The 25,717-nt window shown below is 39.7% G+C and overlaps 2 protein-coding genes across 5 annotated transcripts in view; both read right to left on the bottom strand.

The window, feature by feature from the left end:
- The window catches only part of LOC106088151 (intraflagellar transport protein 56), a 71,772-nt gene that overhangs the window by 31,123 nt on the left and 14,932 nt on the right, over positions 1-25,717 (bottom strand). The gene's annotated exons all lie outside the window — the stretch shown is intronic.
- LOC106088160 (mitochondrial import receptor subunit TOM40 homolog 2) lies at positions 24,170-25,510 on the bottom strand. Of its 2 annotated transcripts, none has more exons than XM_013253547.2 (3): positions 25,130-25,510; positions 24,522-25,072; positions 24,170-24,463 (listed from the first exon to the last, which is right to left on the bottom strand). In XM_013253547.2, the coding sequence occupies exons 1-3, from the start codon at positions 25,409-25,411 to the stop codon at positions 24,340-24,342; spliced, it is 957 nt and encodes a 318-aa protein (XP_013109001.2). In that variant the 5' UTR covers positions 25,412-25,510; the 3' UTR covers positions 24,170-24,339. The 2 variants fall into 2 exon arrangements, with proteins under 2 accessions (XP_013109001.2, XP_013109008.2); XM_013253554.2 differs by having other exon boundaries at positions 24,170-24,460.

Genomic DNA, 25,717 nt, shown 5'->3' with positions numbered 1-25,717 from the left:
GCATATACTCTGAAAGCCTGGCAGGAGGCAAGGGTGGTGTTTATACCCAAGCCCGGCACGGCAAGTTATACGACACCAAAGGCCTACAGACCCACAAGCCTTACGTCCTTTCTACTCAAAACCATGGAACGTATTGTGGACACCATGATAAAGAGTATGACATCCTGCTCAAATACAAACAGCATGCCTTTGTCAAGGAAAGGTCAGTGGAGACTGCCATGCACGAGGTTGCGCATAAAAAAGAAGAATCCTTCAATGCCAAAACATACACACTGGTGGTATGCATTTACGTCGAGGGGGCTTTTAACAATATGCGGACCGACAAACTGATCCAATCCCTAGACCAGTACCGGGTGGACTCTGTCCTTAGAGACTGGATAAACCTATGCTAAGGAACAGGTGGATAAATTGTGTGGCATAAATATAAAGGAGAAAGGGGCACAGGGCACGCCATAGGGGGTATTTTATCGCCACTCCTATGGGTGATCACCATAATTGACCTATTACGAATGTTGACTGAGGAGGGATTTGAACCCGCCTGCTACGCAGACGATGTTATAATACTTCTAAGGGGTAAGGATCCGAACGAGCTATGCTGAAGGGCCGAAGGGGTCTTGCATATGGCATATGACTGGGCTAGACCCAGAGGTCTCAATGTTAACCCAGAGAAGACTGAAATATGCGTCACATTCAGGAGCGTACTGAGAAGGCTCACAGATGTTGGGCACTATGTAGACGGGCCGCACGCTCGACCTGAATCCGAGGATAATCCACTGGGGCCTGAATCCGAGGATAGTCCACTGGCTCTACAGGAGCGTGATTAGACCAATACTTACTTACGCCTCAGTAGTTTGGTGGGCTGCTATGGAGAAAAAGTGCAACATAAGGACCATATAACAGGTTCAGAGAACATGTTGTCTTGGCATAGGCGGAGCGATGAGGACCACGCCCACTAGGGCACTGGAGACTATTTTAGATATCCGACCCATTGACATACAGATTAAGTGCGAGGCAGCCTCTGCGGCTATGAGACTTAAGGCGATGGGAGAATGGATTGATAATGGGAGCATCTCATACCATCGCGGTGTAATCGAGGCGACGATGGGAAACCTGGAAGGAAGGGAAGAGGTTCCGATAGGATACCTGAGATGAACCTTGAAGTCGAGGGCAAGGCACTGCTGCCATCGACACAGTCTTGGATTGACGGAACCCTAGTATTGCCATCTGGAAGATCATGTTACACGGATGGATCAAAGCTAGAGGACAGAGTGGACCTGGAGGTTTACATTGAGAACATAGGGACTGAGATCTGTTGTAGACTGCCTGACCATAATACGGTCCTGCAGGCAGAGATCCGGGCGATCACGGAATGCGTGAAGTGGGGTAGTGCTAACGCGAGGACGTCGATTGTGGTCATCTTTATCGACAGTAAAATTGCCATAAGGGCAATAACAACAAGGAGGGTAAGGACACGAACAGTCTTGCAGTGTAAGAAGGAAATTAACGCCTTCTCTGAGGATGGGAAAATCCGCATCGTTTGGTTGCCGGGCCATAACGGAGTAAGGCGAAATGAAAGGGCAGACGATTTGGCAGTGAAGGCCAGAGCACTGCCGTTAATAAACTTGGTTAACCCGAAGCCGCCCACTCCAGTCCGAGTTAAGGGAGTGGGCGACGAATGCGCATGTAACATTGTGGAATAGCGATACAGTCGGCAGGACAGCGAAAATCCTATGGGGGGATCTAGATCGTGAGAAGACGAGGCTATTACTGAAAGGAACCAAGAAGGAGGTCAGTATAGCTATAGGTATCATAACCTTTGTCATTTTCCGGCTTTCGCGTCTAACAGACACCGGCACTTAGGTGGAGACACAATACGAGACATGAACCAACTTAGGGGAGCGGTATTGAAAATAATTAAGGATTTTGTAAGTAACACGGAATTCCTAACTTAAAATTTTCTTTTTAGAGGTTACTTTATAGCTTTTAGAGTGCACAACAAGCCTGGCATGGGGCGGATTAATATCTGCACCCTCTTTTCAATCTAACCTAACCTAATCAATGTGGTTCATAAGAAAAAACTCAAATCGTGCCACTGTGCGATATAGCCAGGATTTCATTCTGTGAAATGGATAAGGATACATTATTGCTGCCAGTAGCAGAAAATCCCGTTATTACTCGTTTTAGAGTAACTTTGCTAACTTGTAATACTTAAACAAGTTCTCGTAAAACTAAATAGGGGCTATCCATTGTGATATGAAAACTTCAAGTATGAGCCTTAGCATTTGTTTTCAATAAATAATCAATTATGTTCGCTGCCTCTGGAACGCTATTATTTTCAATGAGTTCTCTACTGCGAAGTGTGAAAACAAAAACACTTGGACAACTGAACTGAGTAGTACTTCTGGAGTAATGCTTCAATGAATTTTAAACGAACTATTCGTAATTGTTACTGTGTTTGTGTTTGTTGTAGTATGTGTTTGAGAGCGGTAATTGTGGTATTCCGCTTCCGGCCAGCTCTGCGTATTTCCTTCCTTTGTCTTCATTCCTCTAGGAAAAAAAGTTCTTTCTGTACCGCACTAGCTGATTGACGGAGAAACTTGCACCCTCTAACTGTCCGTGTTGATTATTTTCACTTGACTCTCGTGCCATGCGGCTTGTTTGCTAAGTTGTTGTTCTTTTTTTTAAATTTCATTAAAATCTCCGTTATCGGAATGTACCCCGCTCTTGGCACACAACTCAGAGGAGACGTTGGGGCAGAGGAGACGTATCGCAGCTACTAGTGTCATCCACATGGTCGTTGGAATTGTGAAAACAAATCAGAATTTTACTTTTTTGGGGTTCCTAGGCCCGGGTCTTAACTCAAGTTCAATGCAAAATGTACGAAGGCTAAAGCAAAGCCGTGTATGTGCCGGGCGAAGGTTCACTTGTAGCTGCTTTGTAATTTTAATCATATTTTAAGTTTTCAGCCCTGTCACACTGGCCATCTAGAAATTTTGCTCTGGGGCCACTACACGCAGTCTTGATTGGGAGGGAATGGATATGGTTTTAAGTTGCCTTGAACGTATCTCTCTTTGCATGGGGTTTCTGGTTTCTTTTACTTTACTGCTTGCTGTTGTTGCTTTTGTTGTTGTTTCGGTTAAACTTTAAAAACTTTTTAATATGCGCCGAGCTTTAATTAAATACTGTTGTAGTTGGAGTTGTTGCTTTTGGGGATTTAACTCTGATGATGTTGGGCACTCAGCGACCCCAAAATTGTTTGCACGATTTGCTGTTTATGGTCAGAATGGCTTGGTTGGGTCTTCCGTTTGTCCGCCCGTTCGTTCGTTCATTCGTGCATCCATTTCTGTATGTTCTGCATTGGTTTGTACGATAGTGTTTGAGAAGTAGAAGTTGGAGTGAAGAGCTTTACGATATTAAATAGGTAACAAATTTCCTTTGTTTTTTGTTTTATGGCCTCTTTGAACAGTTGCTAAAGCTTTTCCAAAGCAGATAGTGAATACAAGTTTGTGTGTCCACTTAAGGGATGCCGAAGTAGACAAAATCCATAGATTCAGGTACAAACTAGTAAGAAAAGACAAAAGCCGGGCGGAGCCGACTATATAATACCCCACACCACCGAGTCACCATACATACCACTTTCAATATTTGAAACCTATGTTGAAATCTAGTGAAACCTATGTTGAAATCTAGTAAATAGAACGAAACGTATTGAAAAACTGAATAGAACATTTTCGATAGGTCTTTAATGGTCGCTACTACAGACATTATGGGCCATATAGGAAGAAAGATATATCGGAGATATATCTAAATCTGGACCGATTTTAAAGAATTTTAGCACATGTGCTAGGACTTTAAATAAAACACCTCACGCTAAATTTTATCGTTCGATCGAACCAAAATTGTGGCGACTACAGCCTTAAAAGGCCATATCGGATGAAAGATATAATGGAACCTGTATCTAAATCTGAACCGATTTTCATAAAATTTCACGTCTTAAGACGTCCAATAAAACATTTCATCCAAATATGTGGCTTTTATAGTCTTAAAAGGCCATATTAACTGAAAGATATATGGGAGCTATATCTAAATCTGACCCGATTTAAATGAAATTTTGCAATCATATTCGAACGTTAAATAAAACATCTCTTGCAAAATTGTGCAAAGATCGGAGAAAAATTTTAGCCTTTTTACAGCCTTCAAAGCCATATCCACTGAATGATATAAATGGAAGCCACATCTAAATCTAATCCGATTTTAATGAAATTTTGGCAGGATTGAGACATGAAATGAAACATCTTGTGTTAAATTTCGTAAGGATCGGACCAAAATAGTGGCTACTACAGCCTTACAAGACCATATCGGATGAAAGATATATGTGGGAGCTATATGTAAATCGGATTTGATTACTTCCACAATTAATAACGTTCGTCCTTGGAACAAAAAAGTGACTTGTGCAATATTTTATGAAAATCAAGCAACAAATGCGACCTGTACCTTGATTACAAGAATGCATGGACAGACAGACAGACAGACGGACATAGCTTAATTGAATCAGGAAATGATTCTAAGCCGATTGGTATAATATTATATCGATAGGTCTAACTTTTCTCCTCCTTAGCGTTACAAACAAATGAACAAAATTAAAATACCTTGTACCACAGTGGTGGTGTAGGGTATAAAAATGAACGAATCCAAAATGCAAATGCAAATTTGCCCATGAACATTCCATTAAGGAGCTTTTAACATATCAATGTGTGCTGTCCGATTAAATTTTAAGATCAATGATAAGGCGCCTCCTTTTTATAGCATACATGGCAGAGTACCTCACAGATGTCGCCAGCATTAGGAAGGGATAACCACTGCTGAAAAATTTTCGGATGTTCCTACAAAACCAATATGTGGCATTAATTGATATTCCTTAAATGACATATCTCACAAAGAGAAGGTTAGGTTAGGTTGAAAAGAGGGTGCAGATATCAATCCGCCCCATGCCACTATGGACATATACATAAGCCAGTAATCGGCTTGTTGTGCGCTCTAAAAACTTTAAAGTAACCTCTAAAAAGAAAAATTTGCGTGCTACTTACAAAATCCTTAATTGTTTTCAATACCACTCTCCTAAGTTGGTTCATGTCTGATATTGTGTCTCCACCTAATTACCGGTATCTGTTGGACGAGAAAGCCGGGCAATGACAAAGGAAATGCTCCAACGTCTCATCATCTTCCCCGCATGCCCTAGGATTTTCGCCGTCCTACCGACCGTTTCACTGTTCTACAATATTGCGTGCGCATTCGTCGCCCACTCCCTTAACTCGGACTGCGTCGACCCGAAAGGCTTCGGGTTAACTAAGTTTATTGACGGCAGTCCTCTGGCCTTCACCGCCAAATCGTCTGCCCTTTCATTTCCCCTTACTCCCTTATGGCCCGGAACCCAAACCATGTGGATTTTCCCCTCCTCAGAGAAGGCGTTAATCTCTTTCTTACACTGCAAGACTGTTCGTGACCTTACCGTCCTGGTTTTTATCGCCCTTATGGCAATTTTACTGTCGGTAAGGATGTTCAATGGAGGCCACCATAGCGCAGAGGTTAGCATGTCCGCCTATGACGCTGAACGCCTGGGTTCGAATCCTGGCGAGACCACCAGAAAAAATTTTCAGCGGTGGTTTTCCCCTCCTAATGCTGGCGACATTTGTGAGGTACTATGCCATGTAAAACTTCTCTCCAAAGAGGTGTCGCACTGCGGCACGCCGTTCGGATTCGGCTATAAAAAGAAGGCCCCTTATCATTGAGCTTTAACTAAAATCGGACTGCACTCATTGATATGTGAGAAGTTTGCCCCTGTTCCTTAGCGGAATTTTCATGGGCAAAATTTGCAATTTGCAAAGATGTTCACAATGGACGTCCTCGCGTTAGCACCACACCACTTCACGCATTCCGTGATCGCCCGGATCTCCGCCTGCAGGACCGCATTATGGTTAGGCAGTATAAAACAGATCTCAGTCCCTGGGTTCTCAATGTAAAACCCCAGGCCCACTTTGTCCTCTAGCTTTGATCCATCCGTGTAACAATGCAAGACTGTGCCGAGCAGTGCCTCGGACTCGACTCACAAAGAGAAAATAGTCGAGTTTATGAAAAAAGGGTTCTGTTGTTTCCTGAAAATGACTGCTGCTTACTTATGAAGGGGATTTTGGAAGAAAAAAGAAAATACATATGTAAATGTGAGTCTCAGTGGATGTTTATAATCACCACCGAATGATACAAACATTTAGATACAAAAGGCCACGCCTGTTATGAACACGTTAATAGAGCCATAACAAAAAATGCGAGCGAGCTCAGAGCCATTTCGAAATGTATACCATTGGATGCGATGTCATGTATGAAAGGAATCTGTGGATCAGGTAGCTTCTTTACAGTAATATTCCACAAATTTAAATCATTTCCAATAAAATTTCTAAAAAAAAAATTTCCAAAAAAAATGACGATAGTAAAAAAAAGTACCATACACATTTTTTCAGCAGACTTGTGCATTCAAAACAGCAGATTTTGTTTGCTGACTGAAATGTTTGCTCATACAGCAGCCCTATGTTTGCTGAAACAGAAGTAATGTCTGCTTTCCCATTTTCAGCAGACAAAAGCTGCTGCCTTAGCAACCATTTTTGCTGTTTTGAATAACAAATTTGGTTGAATGTAACGTATTTGACATATGGGCGCTATATCCTAGAAGTCCAATGAAACGATCGTTTCGATTGGGCGTTTTTGCCCAAATGTACCGAATGTTTCCCCATCTGTTCATAAATGGGGCGTACTTGGGAAACACTTTACGCAATCCCCCCACTGCTAGTGGAATGTCTCGTTCTGGCATCCCTGCTTGTGGTTGAGTAGGCTAAAGTTGTTGTGTGTAACTTTCCACTTTTGTGGTAATTGCATGGAGGGCATTTAGGAAACACTCAAGATTATACCTCTGCTGCCGCAAATGTCTTCGGCATAAAATATTCAGTCCGAAAAATATGTTGCAAAATTGAATCCTTCACAAATAACTAATCCATACAAGGGATAACCAAAACAACATCCACATTGTGTACTCCTTTCGCCTGGTAACCCAGGCCCAGCCCCAACACAACGACTTTTTTCGGCTGAAACTTTAAAACAATTCCATTTATATGTTGGGGCCTCCCCTAATGTATGGGGGTGGCTGCGGCGGGGAGGGGCATTTGAAACGTATTTGAATTCCAGACGTTTATTGCTGAAATGCTTATTCGCATGCATATTTCCATGTTTGCACTTGTACTGCTCCGCAGACATGAAGGACATGGTATAAATTCGGAATCCTGCGATTGCCATGCCTGTTTGTTTTGGCACTGTGGCAAGAACGATAATTTGCAAGTGGCAGAATATCCTGCCTTGTGTGTTTGGGCTGCATGCAAGTGTTGTGCATGTGGCCATGGCACCATGTGCTTGCTTGGAGTAAAACTAAGCTTACACCATATTTATCCGGTCGTCTGGCTGTTTCGTCTGCGAGAGCTCACCAGTCGGTCTATATATGCTGGCCTTTTGTGAAATGTGCGAAAATAATTTGCATTCCAAGCCAAAGGGTTTCCATGTGTAGCCAAGTAATGCGCCACTAACACCATTTTAGTTTAGTAGTGGGTCGAGTCGGAAGATACAAAATTGGTTGCCGGTTAAAATGTAATCGCAACATTGTAACAGGCGACGGCACACATATTCGAAAGCTTAAATCCACATTAAACATTGAGATTACATCTTCACAAGGACGATTGGTGGAATTGCAGTAAAGTTCAGAGCAAAATTGTGGGTACCACAGCCATGAAATCACATATTGGATAAAAGACATATATGAGAGCTTCACTTCAAATAAATAGTGTTCGTCCTTGGGCCAAAAAGAAGCATAAGCAAGATTTGATGAGATTCAGATGGCAAATGCAACCTTCACCTTGATCACAAGAATCATAGACAGACGCACGGACATGACTGATTCAAATCAGGAAATGATTCTAAGTCCATAGCTATACTTAGAGTATCTTAGAGTGGGTCTATTAAACGAATCCTTGGGGACTATTGGAAAGTTTCAATACAATTTACGTGTGAATATGAAATTACTTTAAGTGCACACACATGAGCCCCGCCGAACATGTTGCTATTTTCATGGTGCCGTGACAGCAATTATTTATAGATATGAAAAAATTGGCGTTGCTTCCGTCAATCTCAAACTGATTGATTTCTAAAATTAGAGAAAAGTTTACCACGGCTTCAAAAACAATCACAACCCCTAGAAATTTCGATGAACCATTTGATTGAAGTATGGATATCAACAAAGTTGTTACATATTTAAATAACACCTTGTGTCTGTTGGTCTCGTGTGACAGTCTGTGTCGTACTAAAGTATATGCCATAGTCTCAGCCCATACCGTTATGCCTAATCGGAAAGTTATTTCTGCAAAAGTGCCACTTTTGTTTGTTGTTGATGTTAGTGTGACATTTGGCAAAGTTGTTTTGCCCATATCATAATCATCGCAAGGATTTGCAGAAATAGCAGCACTCGTGAAAGGAAACACATCCTTCTCGTTAGCGCTGTCACCGTTATCATCGTAAATGTCGCCATCCTTCTTATCCATCTTGAGTGAGCTGGCATTTGAAAGCCTCACAGCTTGTCATTTGACTTAGGAACTACCAACATTTAAACAAATACACCCACACACGCTTGTTTAGATACATAGAAAGCTGAAATGCAAAATAACCTAACATTGTTCGTTAAATTAATACCTAAAATTGTTCTTTAAATTATTTGTAATAAAGGCCATAGTTAACATGAAATTTGATCAAAAGTCAGGATTCACTTATAGAAGGTTAGGTCAGTGGATAGGCCCCATGAACATCATTAAGGATGTAAAAATATGCCGATTGAAAATGTCTCCAAATAGGAGAAATCGTAAACAAAGAATGAATGCGAATAGAGAACAATTTGACATTCACAATGCCAAGTACTGCCCAAAATGAAAAAAATGTATGTCATCTGATCGCTAGTCTTAACCTTATTCAGTGAATCCTGATGCAAAGTCAATGAGAAAATTTTTTTATATGGGATCCATATCAGCTTATGAATTCGGAACTTACGTGACACCTATTTGGAAAATACTAGTTGGGGATATTAGAAGTCATATATGCAATATTTAGCTTAGACAACATTTCGGATAAGATTTTTACACTGCATAAGCTCAAGAAATCAAAGCCGAAAATCGGGGTGTATGAGAATGTAATTTGGAGCATGAAATCTTTATTTGAATCGATAGTACGGTTGATGTAATTTAATTTTTGAAGTTTATTTCATGCAAATGCAAATGGTCCATCCGCTTTGTCCAATTTTGGCATACTCTTTCCAACATTTCGGCCGGTTCTCACGAATGAATGCTTCAATGTAGTCTTCCAATGTGTTAAATGAAGCGGGCTTGTCTGTATTGACATGAGCTTTAACGCAACCCCACAATAGTCTAAAGGCGTCAAATCGCATGATCTAGGCGACCAATTGATCGGTACCGAACGTGAAATAAAATATTCACCGAACTCGCCTCTCAATAAGTCCATTGTTACGCGTGTTGTGTGGCATGTGGCACCGTCTTGTTGAAACCACATGGCATACAAGTTAAGCTCTTTCTCCATTTACAGTTACGTTACGATTCGTACATCTTTGAAGAAGTACGGTCCAATGAGGCCACTAGCGTATAAACTGCACCAAACTGTGACTTTTTCCAGATGCATTGCAATGCTTCTGGCTGATTTTTACAACAAAATCCACAATTTCGCATATTTACGTACCCATTGAGCCAAAAACGAGCTTAACCTAGAAATGGAATTCAATAAATTGCAAGCGTGGTTCGTTTGTGAGAACCTAAGAAAACCGTAAAATGTATAAAAAATAACAAGGGCACATTTGTACTTTGCGTACAAAGTTTCTGCCAAATCAGCTAAAAATTGGGGCCATAGAAAACTAATCGAGTGAGAGGTCTATATGGGAGCTATATCGGGTAATAGACCGATTTAAATCGTACTTAGCACAATTGCTGAAAGTCGTGAAAAACACTGCGTTCTAAATCGGATAACAATTGCGGCTTCCAGGAGCTCATATCGGCAGATTTGACATTATGAGCCATATCGGGTTAATGGAAATCGCAACAGAACACCACGAGCCTAAAGTTGAAAAAAAAAAAATAATAACACCACTTGTTCTCATTTCCATTTAAGGCGTTGATATGCTAAAATAAGATGAAAACAGAAAAAGGTCTATTAATTATGCATGTGTTTAGGCGTTTCGCTATGTTTATATATATCTGTATTTGTTTGCCACGGAATGAATGCTACATTTTGCTATTTCGAACAATGCTAGCAACAGTTAGAGTTAGTCTTTATACTTGGCTAAAAGTTTATTGGATAATAAACACATTCTCGCAATACACAGACATAACTTAACTATAACGCATACATATTAATGCGTATGTATGTCATTTTATTAAACGTCAAACTAAGAAATTGCTGTTTGTAATCATATATTATAACATATGTACATATATAAAGCGTCTCAGTTGAATTTTATAGGGTTGGAATAGTTAGACATCCATTGTATAGTTAATGCAAATTTGTCCATGTACGTCCCATTAAGTAGACCTCTACGGATTTAACTTTTTGCTCGAACAGCAACTCTTGTTCTTTAGATTTAGAGCGCACAACCATCCGATTACTGGCTTAGGCGTATGTCCATTGTGGCATGGGGCGGAATAATATCCGCATCTTCTCTTCAATCTAAACTTATATGGCTAAAGACCTCACACATGTCGCGAGGATTCGAACCCATACGTCCCATGTGCCATGGTAGTCTTCATCATCATCTGGTGATTTTCCGGTGGAAGGTAAACTTGTTGACTACTTTAGGAATATTTTTACCGCTACCCCACCAATGTGTTATAGGGTCTGGCTCGTTGACAAGTATACCGATCGGCTTACAATCTCTTCCTGATTCGAAGTAGTCTTTTTGTTTGTCCATATGTATTTGGGTGATGAAATTAGAGGTCAAATTTTTGTCATATTGTCATGAACAGCACACTTTTAGGCCAAAGGAATAACGTTATTGATTTCGGCAAATATCGGTTCATATTTCGATATATATATATATATACTTCCATTCATCCAATATTATCTTTTATGATTGTAGAAGTCACAATTTTGATTTGCTAATGCAAAGGAACGGGGACAAACTTCTCAGATGTCAATGAGTGCTGTCTAATTCAAGTTTTTAGTGGTAGAACGGCTAGCCGCAATGTTACACATCTTCGGGGTAAAGGTTTTACATGGCATAGTACCTCATCGTTAATTTTTTAGCCTTTCCCTTTGCAACACATCAAAATATCCATTTCCGACCCTAAAAGGTATATATGTTTCTGATCGTCGTAAAATTCTAAGGCGATTTAACGATGTCCAAGTGTCTATCCGTCAGTTGTTATCCCTTTTCAGTCTTTAAAGAATGAGATATTGAGTTGAAATTTTGTATAGACTCGTATTTCTTCTAAACGCAGGTTAAGTTTTTGAACGGACCAAATCGGACTGTACTTGGATATAGCTGCCACATAGACCGATCTGGCGATTAAGGGTCTTTAGCCCTTTTCGCTGAAATTTGAAATACAGGAAGTTGTAGTAGGGGCCCCGATATTCAAACCGAATATGGCCCATATCGGACCATATTTACCTATAGATGCCATATAGACCGATGGTCTGCCTTAGGGTCTTAAGCCCGTAACAGGCGCATTTATTATCAGATTTCGATGAAATTGAAAGCAGTGAGTTTTTTAAGTCTCCCGACATCCGATTCAAATATGGTTCAGATAGGACCAATCTCCTGATTAAGGGTCTTAAGGCCATAAAAGTTTCATTTATTATCCGATTTCGCTGAAATCTGAAATAGTGAGTTGATTAAAGCCTCCCGATATCCGACTCAAATGTGGTTCAGATCGGTCTGTATTCAGATATAGCTGACATATAGAGCGATTGAGGATCTTGAGTCCATAAAACCGCATTTATAAACCGATTTCGCTGAAACTTAAAGCAGTGAGTTGTTTTAAGCCCTTCGTAATCGCACCTAAGTATGGTCCAGATCGGGTAATATGTAGATATAGCCGATCTGCAGATTGGGGGTCTTAAGCCCATAAAAGCCACAATTATTATCTGATTTCCCTAATATTTGAATCGGTGAGTTTTTTTTTTAAATCCCCCCACCATCTGACGCAATTATGATTGAGATCGGACCATATTTGGATATAGCTGCCATATAGACCGATATGCCGGCTTAGGGCCTTTAGCTCGTAACAGGCGCATTTATTATCCAATTTCGATGAAATTGTAAACAGTTGTTTTAAGCCTCCCGACATCCGATTCAAATATGGTTCAGATCGGACCATATTGACATATAGCTGCTATATAGACCGCTCTCCTGATGCAGGGGCTTAAGCCCATAAAAGTCGCAATTATTATCCGATTTCGCTGAAATTTGAAATAGTGAGTTGATAAAAGCCTACCGATATCCGATTAAAATCTGATTCAGATCGGTCTATATTCAGATATAGCTGCGATCTGCCGATTGAGGATCTTGAGCTCTTAAAACCGCATTTATAACCCGATTTCTCTAAAACTTGAAGCAGTGATTTGTTTTAAGCCTCCCGACACCTGACTCAAATATGGTTCAGGTCGGACTGTCATATAAACCAATCTCCTCATTTAGAATCTTAAGGCTATAAAAGCTGCATTTATTACACGATTTCGCTGGAATTTCACACAGTGACTTGTATTAAGCCCGCCGTTATCCGACCAGCATATGGTCGAGATCAACCTATATTTAGATATAGCTGCCATATAGACCGCAAAAGCGGATTTGTTGCCCGATTTCGCTGAAACTGTGATTTGTTTAAGAGTTCTCAGGACCTGAATGAAATATGATCCAGATTAGCCCTAATTTGCACATTACTACGGATGTGGTAGTGGAGTTGTTATAAAAGAGGATGGTTAATTTATCCATGATGGTGGGTATCCAACACACGTGTTTACTTCTTTTTCTGGCCAGGATTCGAACTCAGGCGTTTAGCTTCATAGGCGGACATGCTAACCTCTGCACTACGGTGACCTCCACACAATTTTGGTTTGATCTTTACAAAATATTTCTGATATGAGTTTCAATGGTTGTTAAAGCTTCAATTTGCATATTTCGATTTTGTGGGGCCAACGAAAATGTTTATGTCCAACATTCGCCACCATGGCTGAGTTTGGGAGCTTCCGGCGTATGAGTGATAATCGTAAAGTGAAATGTTTCTTTTTGCCTACAATGCGTTTCTATTTGCCTCTGCCATTTGAACATTGTGCAGCATTTGTTTATTCTTATGGAGCCGAGTTTATATGCTGGCAAATAAAATATTCCCTCAACAACCAAGTTGAGAATTCTTAACGAATTTAGAGTGCTTTTTGTTTTTCCTCTGCCACCGTGTATGCTGCCATGCTATTTGGGCCATGGCATTGCTAAAGATTTGCCATTTTACATTTCAATGTAAATAACATCAGCAGCAGCTGGGCTCGCCATAAAGCGACAATCACCAAAGCCCCCACTGCCAATTGGCCACTGCCTACCAGCCAGTCAGTCAGCCAGCCAGCCAGCCAACCAACAAGAGGCAAATAATGAATTTTGGCGACAAATTTATGCAAAATTATGTTGAAAGTTTGCATTTGGACACAAGGCGGCAGGCATACTTTGTCTTTTAAGCCCTTCGCTTTGCATTTTTTAGACTGTTGCGTAAACTCGTCTGCAATAAAGTGAAACAATTTGAAGGCAAGCACTTCTGCATGGCGACATCTCACCGCAAAAGCTACACTGAGCTTGTGTGACATAGCCCCCCACCACATCCCGGCAAAGTTTCATGCCATAAGGTACTCGGCTCGCGGTAGACCATTCCTATCAGCTGTGCAAATGTTTATGTTTGCGAATATTAGACTCGAAAGAGTTTGGTAGGTTGGCCCAATGGTAGGCCACCATATTTTTGAAAAGGGCATAATTTGCCATTGCAAATACCAAGGGTCGTAATGAAGTTGCAGCAGTTTCGCATACTCTATTTTGCTCATATTGAAGTTTGGTTCAAGGTGAGCATATGATTTTAATTTATGTGCACTTGAATCGACTGTGCAATTTTTAGGAAAATTTCAAGAACTCTCATTAGGAGAGACAGCTTGTACAGAAACCGGAAATTGTCATAAAATGTTTCAAGTAAAAGAATTGATCTTTTCCGTTCGTAAGTTCGTAAGCATGGAGGCATATGACGCTTAACGCCTTGATTCAAATACTAGCAAAAGCTCAGAATACTTCTCTATGATGGCCATCCTCTCACTGCATATGGCGACATTTGTGAGGCATTCAGTCACAACCACTTTTGCCAAAAAAAAAAAACTCTAAAGGGTTTATTAGAAAAAAGTCGGAAGACCTCGAATTTATACTTTGTTGTATCGGAAATGGATATTGCGATATGTTGAGAAACTTCAAAAGTCCCCACCATGCTGAGTGGTTTAACGTTCTCTTGGTACACGGTTCGAATACCATTTCATTTAGCTTCAATTTTCGTTGTACATAAAACCAAAATTATTTTTGTCCACAAACACATATACACTAAGCAGCTTATCGGTTGATGTCCAAGTGGCGCAACTCATTCATTTTCTTGGATTCCCCATCACTTTGCCACATGGACAAAATCATTTATGAGGACAATTGCCAACGAATTGTGGCAATTTGTTAATTTTATTAGCATCGACATTAACGACACAACAATGGCTTCTAAATGTCGGTGTTTTCTACTTTGCGTGACACCAGTTCAAGTGAAATGGGGCGAAAAAACAGTTGGGCACAGATGAGACACAGACCAACACACACACACCTCTAGATGGAGACAAAAATTAAGTTAAGCTATCGCAGATAATAAACCGTCTTTGTGAGAATTTCTTTTTGTCGGACACGTACGCTACGAATGCGGATGTGGCAGTGGTGCAAAAGAATGAGATGGAAAATGGTGCCGGTGCAGTTGACGCCATCTCTGTCTGAGCAGGTGTCACGCAATCCTAACAGTATTAACACTCGAATTATATCTATTCACGTACCCATGAACATCGCTCCGCCTGCCTTTATCCACGATTAGGAACTCAATGGAAACTATTGGCAATAGCACGTAGCCGCTCGTCTTTCCGACGCATTCGAGGTGTCTCACACGTATTCTCTTATTATCGATTTATGTTTTGTTTGGTCTTTTCTTGCCAGGAATCGCCCAGAAAAAAAGGGGCAGCATATTGCTAATCCAATATGCATCTAATCAGTGAAGTAGCCTTTAAAATAATTTTAGCTGCTTGTTTTAGAATTTATGCGTTCACAATGTTCAGTTGCACTTGGAAGGCGATAGCGTGGCAGACTGTGCTCCAAGAGCATTAACCCACTAACAACGACGTCAATTTGAGAGCTCCAAATACCAAATATATGGAATTCCATCAAAATCTTACAGAGAAAGCGTTTATCGGTGCGGTTTAGTTTGAAGCACATTTTAGAAGTTTAAAACAGCAAGATAATGGGGTGCGAATGGCGAATGGGGGCGAATGGCAAGAATTGTTTAATGGACTTGGGTATCCAAATTACCGTGTGTAAGTGACAAAATTCATAATTCTTAAAGAGTGCCCAAACTACATTTTTTTTATTTTAAATCATCCATTGAATGAGGATGTCTCACCCATCACCATTGAATGTAACTTGTAACACCCATCACAAATTTAATCATTCCGTTGGTAATACCACGAAATATTGATCTGAAACCCTATAAAGTATATACTTGATCGTCTCGACATTCTAAGTTGATATAGCCATGTCCGTCTGCTGAAGCGATAAACCGATAAGCTCTCCCTTGTCCCCGGTAGCAAAGACACTTGAGGAGCTCCTCCAACCTGCCCTGAGTTTGTCCCTGATCTCAGCGGAACATCAACACGGATTCCGTAGAAGGCATAGCAATACAACATCACTCACAGCTATCACCATATATATCAGCAGTGGCCTGAATGCAAAACGGCCTCATCAACGCACTGCCCTCGAGGTTTTCGACTTGTCAAAAGCATTTGACGTAGTCGACCACACCATTCTGTTCGATGACATCCTAGTGCCTGATCTCCCAAACTCGATGAAAAAGTGGATGAAAGAGTGGATAAATGTGCGGCCGAGATTCATATGTGGAGTTAAGGAATACTAAATCGAAACACCGTAGTATTAAACAGAGAGTCCCACAAGAGGGTGTCCTGTCCATAAACCTGTTTAACCTCCATCTTTTCAAACTCCCACCTCCCCCCTCTGGCGTGGAGATAATATCATATGCAGATCACAGCTCTATTCTGGCGAGGTGACTATGTGAGCAAATAAATATTTACTTCTGGGAACTGGCAGAATTTTTCCGGAACCGTAACCTAAAAATCCCTCCACCAAATCATCAGCAACATTATTCACCACCTGGCCAACTGAGTTTACCAGAGAGCTTAATATTCAGGCCGACCGATAAACGACAACTGCCTGTCAATGTCGGCCTAGCCACTAAGATTTGCGAAAGGGCACAAAGAAAAAGAAAAGAGCCCTGAAATCTAAAATCGCGCTAGAACCGTGTGGATGAGTAACAAGTGTGTGTTTGGGAATATTTGTAAAATACCCTTCAATAAAGGTTGCGCATTATTCGCCAGGACTAGTTAGTGTTTTGTAATACATATTTATTAAATATTATTCTGTTTTTGGCGAGGTGCGAGTTATTCGCTGGGACTTATCCAAGTCCTAAGCTAGTGAAACTAGTGAGAGAGGTTTTAATTAATTGAATACAATTTTGAATCATAGCTTTAAAGCGCTTAAAATTCTCTATTTGGGAAGGTCAAATTGATGGCTTCTTTTGCGAATGGCGTCTGTGGAGGGCATTTGCTAAGATCAATCGCTGGCTTGTTTGAAGGAATCAATTAACCTTATTTGTACTGACTTATTGACACTTGTTCGACTTGCTCTCGCCTGCGGCACTTGGGTACTGTCTGTACTTGAATGACAAAGTAATTACAAATTATTCGTCCTCCCCCCTCCTCCCTCCAATGGGTAAATCAATAAATATCAAATAACTTTCAAACAACAGAAGCGGTGGGGGGAACATTGTTTGCCCAAGTGCTTGTAGCAGCAAATGAAGATTTGTGTTCATTTGACTGTCTGCCATCGCCCAGCCATTGTTTGCTGGCCCTCCCTTCCGTCGATGCCTATTCAATTGTCCTTCTCCCAGTCGGTAAATGTTTTATAACTAAACGCAGTTACAATGGTTAATGCTGAGCACTGGGCAAATATTTGCTCAGAGATTTTTAGCATAAACACATCGTTGCTGTTGTTAAGACGCTCGGTCCTATTCTTAGCTTTTGTTGCCATCACCATTCATTCATGGTTGACGAAATGACAAGGGATAGGAGCCCATTTGGCTGGTAGATTTGGACTGGCTGCTGGTGATGAAAGGACGTGAAACAACAACAAACGCCGAAAGCCTTTTGCCAAGATTTGATACTTGTTTAGTTGGTCGTTCTACGAATATGGGATGTTGTGGGGATTGTCAATAATGTTAGTCTAAGTAAAAGGATGCCATCCACCCTACATGCGCTAAATGAAGCCAACATATCTTCTACTTGTACTCGTACTTTGCTTCGTCATGTTTCTTTTAGACCAGCACCTGAAGCAGTTTATTCACACAAGGCTCACGCACATGCATACATGGCTGAATAAATGGACTACGGACTAGAGAGATATGTGAGGAGAGCACGGGTTATCCGGCCTTTTCAAATGCCTTTATTAGCCCATATTAATGCAAGAGATGGAAAATCCCCGCACTTAGCATGGGGAATTTTCACTACATTAAAGTAGTGCCGTTGAAAACTGATTTCATCGATTTGTAATAATTTTTTTTTGATTTCTCCTACCGCTTTGCATGGTTTCGCATATAACTCAATTTTTATTTGATTTTGATCACTTATTACATCTTTTCTACGTAAAACTTCTGTGAAAATAAGCAATTGATTGTTGATTGGCAATACTTTGGCAATAGTTGGCAATACTTGAAATTTGAAATTTCAGATTGATTGTCTAACTAGTTTTATTGGTTGCTTCGCTACCCCCGATGCTACACCTTGTGAAGAGCTTTAGCCTAATCCGCAAAAAATACTATTTTGGGCGTTTTAGTACCTAATGTATGAATTACAAAAAATCTTCTTGTCGTCCTGTATATACTGTCAAGGCGTAACAGTATCCCAATTTTAGGAGCTGTAGCTGAGTCTGTAGGAAAGTTCATTTTTTTTTAGTACTTAAATGTTCGAAATAAAATAAAACTCTTCTTGTCCCCCAATTTATACAGTCGAAACCGGACAAGTGAAACGGTTAAAATTCATCAATTTGGTTTCACTTATCCGTAATTTTCAGTTAGGCGTAGTTCGGAAAGTGAAATTTGTTTCTGAAGGGTGATTTTTTAAGAGCTATAGAAAAGTTTTTTTAAAAAAATAGCACATAAAATTCTTAAAAATGCATGAAATCTTTATTTGAATCGATAGTACGGTGCATATAATTTAATGTTTGAAGATGTTTTCATGCAAAGGTTGACTGTGACTGCGCCTCAAATGGTCCATACGCTAAGTCCATTTTTGGCATACTCTTTTCAACATTTCGGTCGGTATCTCACGAATAAATGCTTCAATGATGTCTTCCAATGCGTCAATTGAAGTGGGCTGTTTGTAAAGACATGAGCTTTAACAGACACAGCCCCACAAAAAAACAGTCTAAGAGTGTTAAATCGCACGATCTAGGCGGCCAATTGACTAGTCCCTAACGTTAAATAAAGAGTTCATCGAACTCGTGTTGTGTGGTATGTGTCACCGTCCTGTTGAAACCACATGTCATGCATTTTGGGCAAAAAAGAGTTGGATATCATCTCACGGTAGCGCTCACCATTCACAGTTACGTTACGATTCGCATTCTCTTTGAGGAAGTACCGTCCAATGATGTCACCAGCCCATAAACCGCACCAAATTGTGACTTTTTCCAGATGCATTGCAATGCTTCTGGCTGATATTCACTCCAAAATCGACAATTCTGCTTATTTACGTACCCATTGAGCCAAAAATGAGATTCGTCCCTTCGTCGAAGAAGCGCGCAATGAACTTTCTTAGCAGTTGATAATAAAATTCAAAAAATTTGCAAGCTTTGTTCGTTTGTAAGCCTATTCTTTGTTAAACTATAGACCAAACTGAAGATGTTTGATAGTGAAACAAAACATGAAACGTGAGTGAGCTATTTAAACCAGTATTGCCAGAAAGATAATAGCTAAAAAATCACTAAATATGTATGATATAACTTGTAAGACACTCATTAGCGAAATTTCAAATTGTGTTTTTTGGGAATTTTAGCGATGACGGAAATTTTTCCAATTCCAGATAATTTATAAATTTTCACTTGTGCGATTTTAGTTTCACATAGAAACGGAATTTGGGATGTAAAAGCCTTTTTTGTTAGGCAGTGTTTTAATTTAACTGATTTTTCACGTACGCGAATTCGATAGCATTGAATAACACCAACAATGAGTTGTTCGTTCCATCATGTTTCACTTAAGCGGTTTCGACTGTACTGCCAAGGTGGCTCACCCCGCAACAAAAGTAACATTTTGTAAATTTTAGTGCCTAATTGTCTGGAGTTAAAAAAAATTAGATGTCAAATATATTCCGTCAAGATGTACCTTTATTCAAACTATATGAGTTGTAACTCAGTTTGTGAGGAAAGTAGCATTTGTTACGGTTTGGTACCTAAATGTACAAATTTCCAAAAATCATTTAGTCACCCGATATACACCGCAAGGTGTAATCGTATACTAGCTTTTAGAGCTTTAGCTCAATCCGTTAAGAAATTACTTAAATGTACGGATCTCAAAAAACTCTTGTAGTCGGCCAATCTTCATTGTCTAGGTGTACCTGTATCCTTATTTAAAGAGATGTAGCTCAGTCTGTAAAGGAATAACCATATTGTACGTTTTGGTATCTCATGCACGAATTTAAAAAAAAAAAAATCTTTTATTCACTCGGAACATACTACCAAAGTTCACCATTTTGTACGTTTTAGTAATTAAAAGCACGAATATCAAAAAAATATTCTAGTCACCCAATATACATCGCAAGATGTAATTAACTGTATCCTAATTTTAAGAGCTTTAGCCCAATCCGGTTGAACCTACTTAGTGCCCCAACATATTTTCCTAGCTGAACTTTCATGCCGAATTTCAGATTTACAGCTCAATCCAAAGTCGGTACTCAACGTACGTTTCCTCCCGTTTTAGTACTATTTTTCATATTTTTCTATCTACACTGAATTTACAATTTAATAGTTGGATTTTAGCTATGATAACGAGCCAAAGAACCTAAACTTTAAAATAAATATTCTATCTTTAAATTTAATTTCCTATTTACTAACGATCATGACCATCCGTTTCAAATGTTTAATCGCTGATTAATTCTCACTTTACTTTACAGATGACTGTCCAAATATTATTTTTTGAAAAATTCTTTTGTTTACACTTTCACAGCATCTTAACCTAAAAAAACTAAACATTTAAGGATGCTCCTATTTGTAAGGCTATTTTGCGTCTTTAACTAAGCTACACTGTTTTCTTATCTCAGAGAGTATTTCCTAACTTTCAACGATATGTTGACCCTCATTTTAGAATTTTGTCTTTAGTAACAAGATGCAAAGTTAAGGATTTATTAACATATCATTTAAAATAAAAAATCTTTAATATCAAAAAAAAAAAAAATCTTTCACCAGAGGGAATGTTTCCTCAACAAGTTGGAAACTTGATAAATTTTAAATTAAGTTTGCTAATCTTTGGATTGAATCTTTAAAAAATAGGACAAATATATTTTCGGTGTACCCCTTTATTTCGCAACAACAATCATTTAAACCAGTTCTAGCTCTAACCATTCGCCCAGTGCAAAGTTCACCTATTTTGTCCCGTTTTGGTACTTTTTAGTACATAAATGTACAGCTTTCAAGAACTTATTGAGTCTCCCAATTAGGTTGCCATGGTCCTAAGTTCCAATATGCATAGCTTTATCTCAATTTAGGAAGATAGTGCCAAAAAGTACCCATTGCGACACTAAACGTACTACTTCTCCCACTTCCGCTACTATTTTACAAATTTTTTCTCCAAACATTTTTTTTGAGATGCTCTTCCATTGAGCCCATTTTATAATTCTAGCCTACTCCATTAGCGCTGGGCAAACATTCATCATTTCGTACTTTTTAGTATGAAAATGGAGGCCACCGTAGCGCAGAGGTTATCATGTCCACCTATTACGCAGCACGCCAGGGTTCGAATCTTGGCGAGAACATTGGAACAAAATTTTAGCGATGGTTTTCCTCTCGTAATGCTGGAGACATTTGTGAAGTACTATGTCAAGTAAAAACCTCTCTCCAAAGAGCAAAAGTTTGCCCCAGTTCCTTAATGGAATGTTCAAAGGCAAATTGGCATTTGCAACGTACGAATATCAGTAAATACCATCCTAACCCGTGCCTATGACCCAAGACCAACATTCGTACTAAATTTCATGATTTTAGCATTGCCGTTTGGGCTGGGGGCTGTTCAGTCAGTCATCTTAGGAGACAATTAGTGAACCGAATAAAACTTTTCGATTTGGGAAAAGTAGTTGCATCACAGTAGGTCTCGTCCGTCAAATAATCAGTCGGCAACTGAGGCCTTGAGCGGGGTACATGTTCCGTTCTCGGGATAGTTGCAAAAAACTTTAGCTCAATCTTGATTATAGGAAATAAAACCAATTTATACAACACTAATTTTAATCATTTTAAACTGCTCTCTTTGAGTCCTTAGCATAAAAAAGCCTTTGGGTATTTATGCATTGTTCATTTGGAATTTTTATATGTATAGAGTTTAAGTGTTGTTCATGTGAAAAGACCAACAGAGCACCAACATTTGGAATGGAATGCAAATTGCAAGTTTTAGGCGAACTCAGTGTAGTAAAGGGGGGACGTAAATGGTAAGTTTCAATTTCCGATTGTAATTTACAAATCATTCCATTGTAAGGCCTAAACAAAGGCCTTGCATATTGCATAGCTGAGGCTATGTTAATGCTGCTCATGGCACAATACTTTGTGGTCACATGTTGTCGATACTTGCTTGACTTAACTTTGGCGACTATCTATCTGACCGTATAGCTCAAGAGTATCCATTAGGATACCAGAGCTTAGCGCATTGGGGTATAACATCACTGGTAATGTGGTAGCCACTTAATGCTTGCGAATGGTGATGGCGGTGGAGGTGGTGCTTCAAATGGTCTTTTGTCTAGATCCTTTCGAGACTTCTTATTGCCTTCTGCTGCTTCTTAATCAATTTTCGTAAGTAATGCCAAATCTTTAGTACGCTTTTACGGACGATTAACCCAGGAGAATATCACAAAGAATTAGTAATTCCATTTAATGCCAATCACTGTTTGCACTGCATAACTCGACTCAGCGTGCCGCCAATGCGAAGTATCCCCCCGGCGGGCACAACATGTCGTGCAAATTGTTCAACGTTCCTTCCTTTCGACTTTTTACGACTGCTCTCATCGATATCTTTGCTTTTATGCGTTCCCAATTAATTTCAGTCATAATAATTCTAACGTTGCCAGGGAAATTTCTTTCGTTGACTCTTTAGCGGTGTTAGATTTCGTGCTTTTTTACATTTCCTTATCAGTTCTCGAATTTGGAGTGTTTATAAATCCATGACAAAATGTGAGAGTGTGCGAATTTTATGTTATCACAATGCATAGACACGTCGGATGTGTGACAGAGCGAGCCTATTTGGGAACACAGGAAATGCAAGTTCGTGTTGGGGACTGGGTGTGAGATGACTTTAAAATTCAATAAGGCATAATCAGTGACATTTGTTGGCCGATAAAAAAGGATAATGGGGAGAAGGAGAATGTCTAGCACCTAGTCATACAGCTGCAAAGAGTATTAAGACGACGGATATACTTTAGACTTTAAAAATTAAGAAGTTAAAGTGAAGTGAATACGTTTTTTTTGGCTTTTCTAGTACAAAACACACAACCGTAATAAAATAAAATTAAGGAAGCTGAAGTTTTGACTATCACTTTAATACACAGCAAAAGCCTCAATGGTTGTTTAGGAGTTCAAAAATTTTGTATGGATTCATTCAAAAGTTTAAAATTTTTAATTTAATATCATCAGACAGTGTTTGTTGATGTCGGAAGATTAATTTCCCTGGGTGCAGGTAAACTGACTACCACTATTATATTTGTGATTTTAAACAAAAAATTATCATCCAATCCATAGAGCAATAACAAAAATTGCGAGCTAGCTCAGCCGCATTTCGAAATAAATACCAATGGATGGACAGGCAGCTTCTTGACAGTAATAGCATATAATTTTTTTCAGCAGATTTTTGTACTTATAACATACGGATATTGTTTGCTGATTTAGCTGACCGAAATGTTTGCTAATACAGTCAGCCTATGTTTGCTGAAACAGCAGTAATGTCTGCTTTACCACTTTCAGCAGACAGAAACTGCTGTTTTAGCAAACATTTTTGCTGTTTTTAATAAGTGCTTGAGAAGTCACATGGGATCTATACTAAGTGTCAAACGATTTGGTCAATTTACCATTTCAATCCACCTTGCCAATTAGATGTAGTTGTGAAAAATGTTGACCTACTGTCCCTGCGCGATCGAAAGGAGACTAAGAATTGCTTACACTTATCGCTTGGAGGTTTGATATTAATTTTCTCTGAAGTTAGGTTGTGACTTATTTTGGGTATGATGTCTTCACAAACAGGGGATGTTGTTGTGCACTGAAGCGACAGACCTTGCAGATGAAGAACTCCATCGGGTCAAACCGCTACATACAACCGGCTACCTTGCTACAAATAAACAGGGTTTCATTCTAATAAATATGAAACCTTCATACTGATAATCTAGTTTGCGCCAAATGAAGCTATTTGCCATTTTCTAGCTTCGTTACATTTTGGGAATTGACAAACATTTTGGGAAAAATTAATGCTATTATATTGGGAAAAATTAATGCTAAGTCCAATGTAATAAGGAATTAACTATACGAATATAATTTTTTGAAAATGCTCCTATCTACCCAAAGTGTATTCTAAAAAATACAAAACGATATGATCTTGCGTAGACTGCCTTCAGAGTTTTTTCTTGAATTTATTCTCCTTTTCGCAAACCACTGGGATCTAAGGTAAAATTTAAACCAAAGACAAATCGATTCGTTGAGAGGTTCATCAGCAAACTCAAGTCCATGCCAATGGGGACGTGCGGCAGTATTCTGCTGAAAATGAATTTTGCGAAGCCATAATCGATGGATTCTTCAAACAACCAAGGCTTACCTTGAATATATAACGCCGACTGAGAGATCGGAATCTAGTTTTCCTCGCACATAGGCATCTTCAAAATTCCATTGGTAGCACACGGTGGCCAGAGACTTGCCTGTTTTCCTCTGCCAAGCCCACAGGGTGGCCATTTTAATCTTGCGATGTAAACGCTGCCAATAGCTGACATCTATGCCTTGGCGAGAAACCGTTGCCGCCAAAGAATAGAGAGGCTGACGATAGCGGGCTACAAACGCAATGTCGGTCATCACTGAATGCGGCTCATTCCATTCCACCAGAAGTTCACCACCCAAAGCCACCTGCTCGTTTAAGGCACGCAAATAGGATAAAGTGCCACGCCCGCTCTCGGTTCGCGCATTATACAAGGTGGTCGTCAGAGTTGAGGCATTCGTGCACCATTCAATGCAAGTCTGCGTATCTAGCTGGGCCTTCTCGGCTGCCCTCTGCAAGTTCGCTTGAATGCGCAAACATCGAAAGGGATAATAAATAATACCAATGTTCGTAGAGAAGTTTGTGGGATTAATGTCCGCATGAATGGTAGGAGTTTGCTGAAATAACAAACAATGTTTTTATGGCGCACTTCAAGGTCAACGGGATGTACTTGCCATAATGTCTCCATGTAGATGTGCCGTGTAAATGCCACCAAAACGAAAACCAGAGGGCTCATTGTGACTGAGAGTCCAATTTGCAGTGATTGCCTTATTTCGCCCTAGCCTGTGATGGTAATCCAATTTAATTCCATCCACAAAGTCTGGTTTGATGCCATTTGCCAAGCAATGAAGTTCCAGTACACTGCCAGGATTGGTTTTTGACCTTGTGCCGGGATATTTGTAGAAGCACGGTGGAAATTTAACGTTGCATTTTGGAGGGCACCATTCACAGTTCATATTTTTGTAATTGGGCCTTTTTTCGCGATTGTTTCCGTTAGAGAATCTGATATATTGTTGCTGAGAACAAATCAGATTATTTTTGACACATTGACAAGAAAAAATTTTTCTTCAAAGGTTACTTTGATTGACAAACAAGTCCAAGGATTATTAAAAAACCAGTAAGGAAGGGCAAAAGTCGGCCGGTGCCGACCCTAAACCTACCCTATAAGTACAATGTGGGAGGTATATCCAATACTGAACCAATTTTGATGGTTGTCGGCAAATAAATGACCATTTTATTGCATTATATCTGCAAATCGGACG

The sequence above is a fragment of the Stomoxys calcitrans genome, chromosome 2 (assembly GCF_963082655.1).
Source record: "Stomoxys calcitrans chromosome 2, idStoCalc2.1, whole genome shotgun sequence".
NCBI classification, from domain to species: domain Eukaryota; kingdom Metazoa; phylum Arthropoda; class Insecta; order Diptera; family Muscidae; genus Stomoxys; species Stomoxys calcitrans.
This window is presented reverse-complemented; position numbering and strand designations above follow the sequence as displayed.

Coding starts and splice junctions, on each gene's coding strand:
- LOC106088160 (XM_013253547.2), bottom strand. CDS start 25,411: ATGAACTGTGAATGGTGCCCTCCAAAATGCAACGTTAAATTTCCACCG. Junction 25,073..25,129: donor ATCTACATGGAGACATTATG/GCAAGTACATCC, acceptor TTGTTATTTCAG/CAAACTCCTACCATTCATGC. Junction 24,464..24,521: donor GTCGGCGTTATATATTCAAG/GTAAGCCTTGGT, acceptor ATTCATTTTCAG/CAGAATACTGCCGCACGTCC.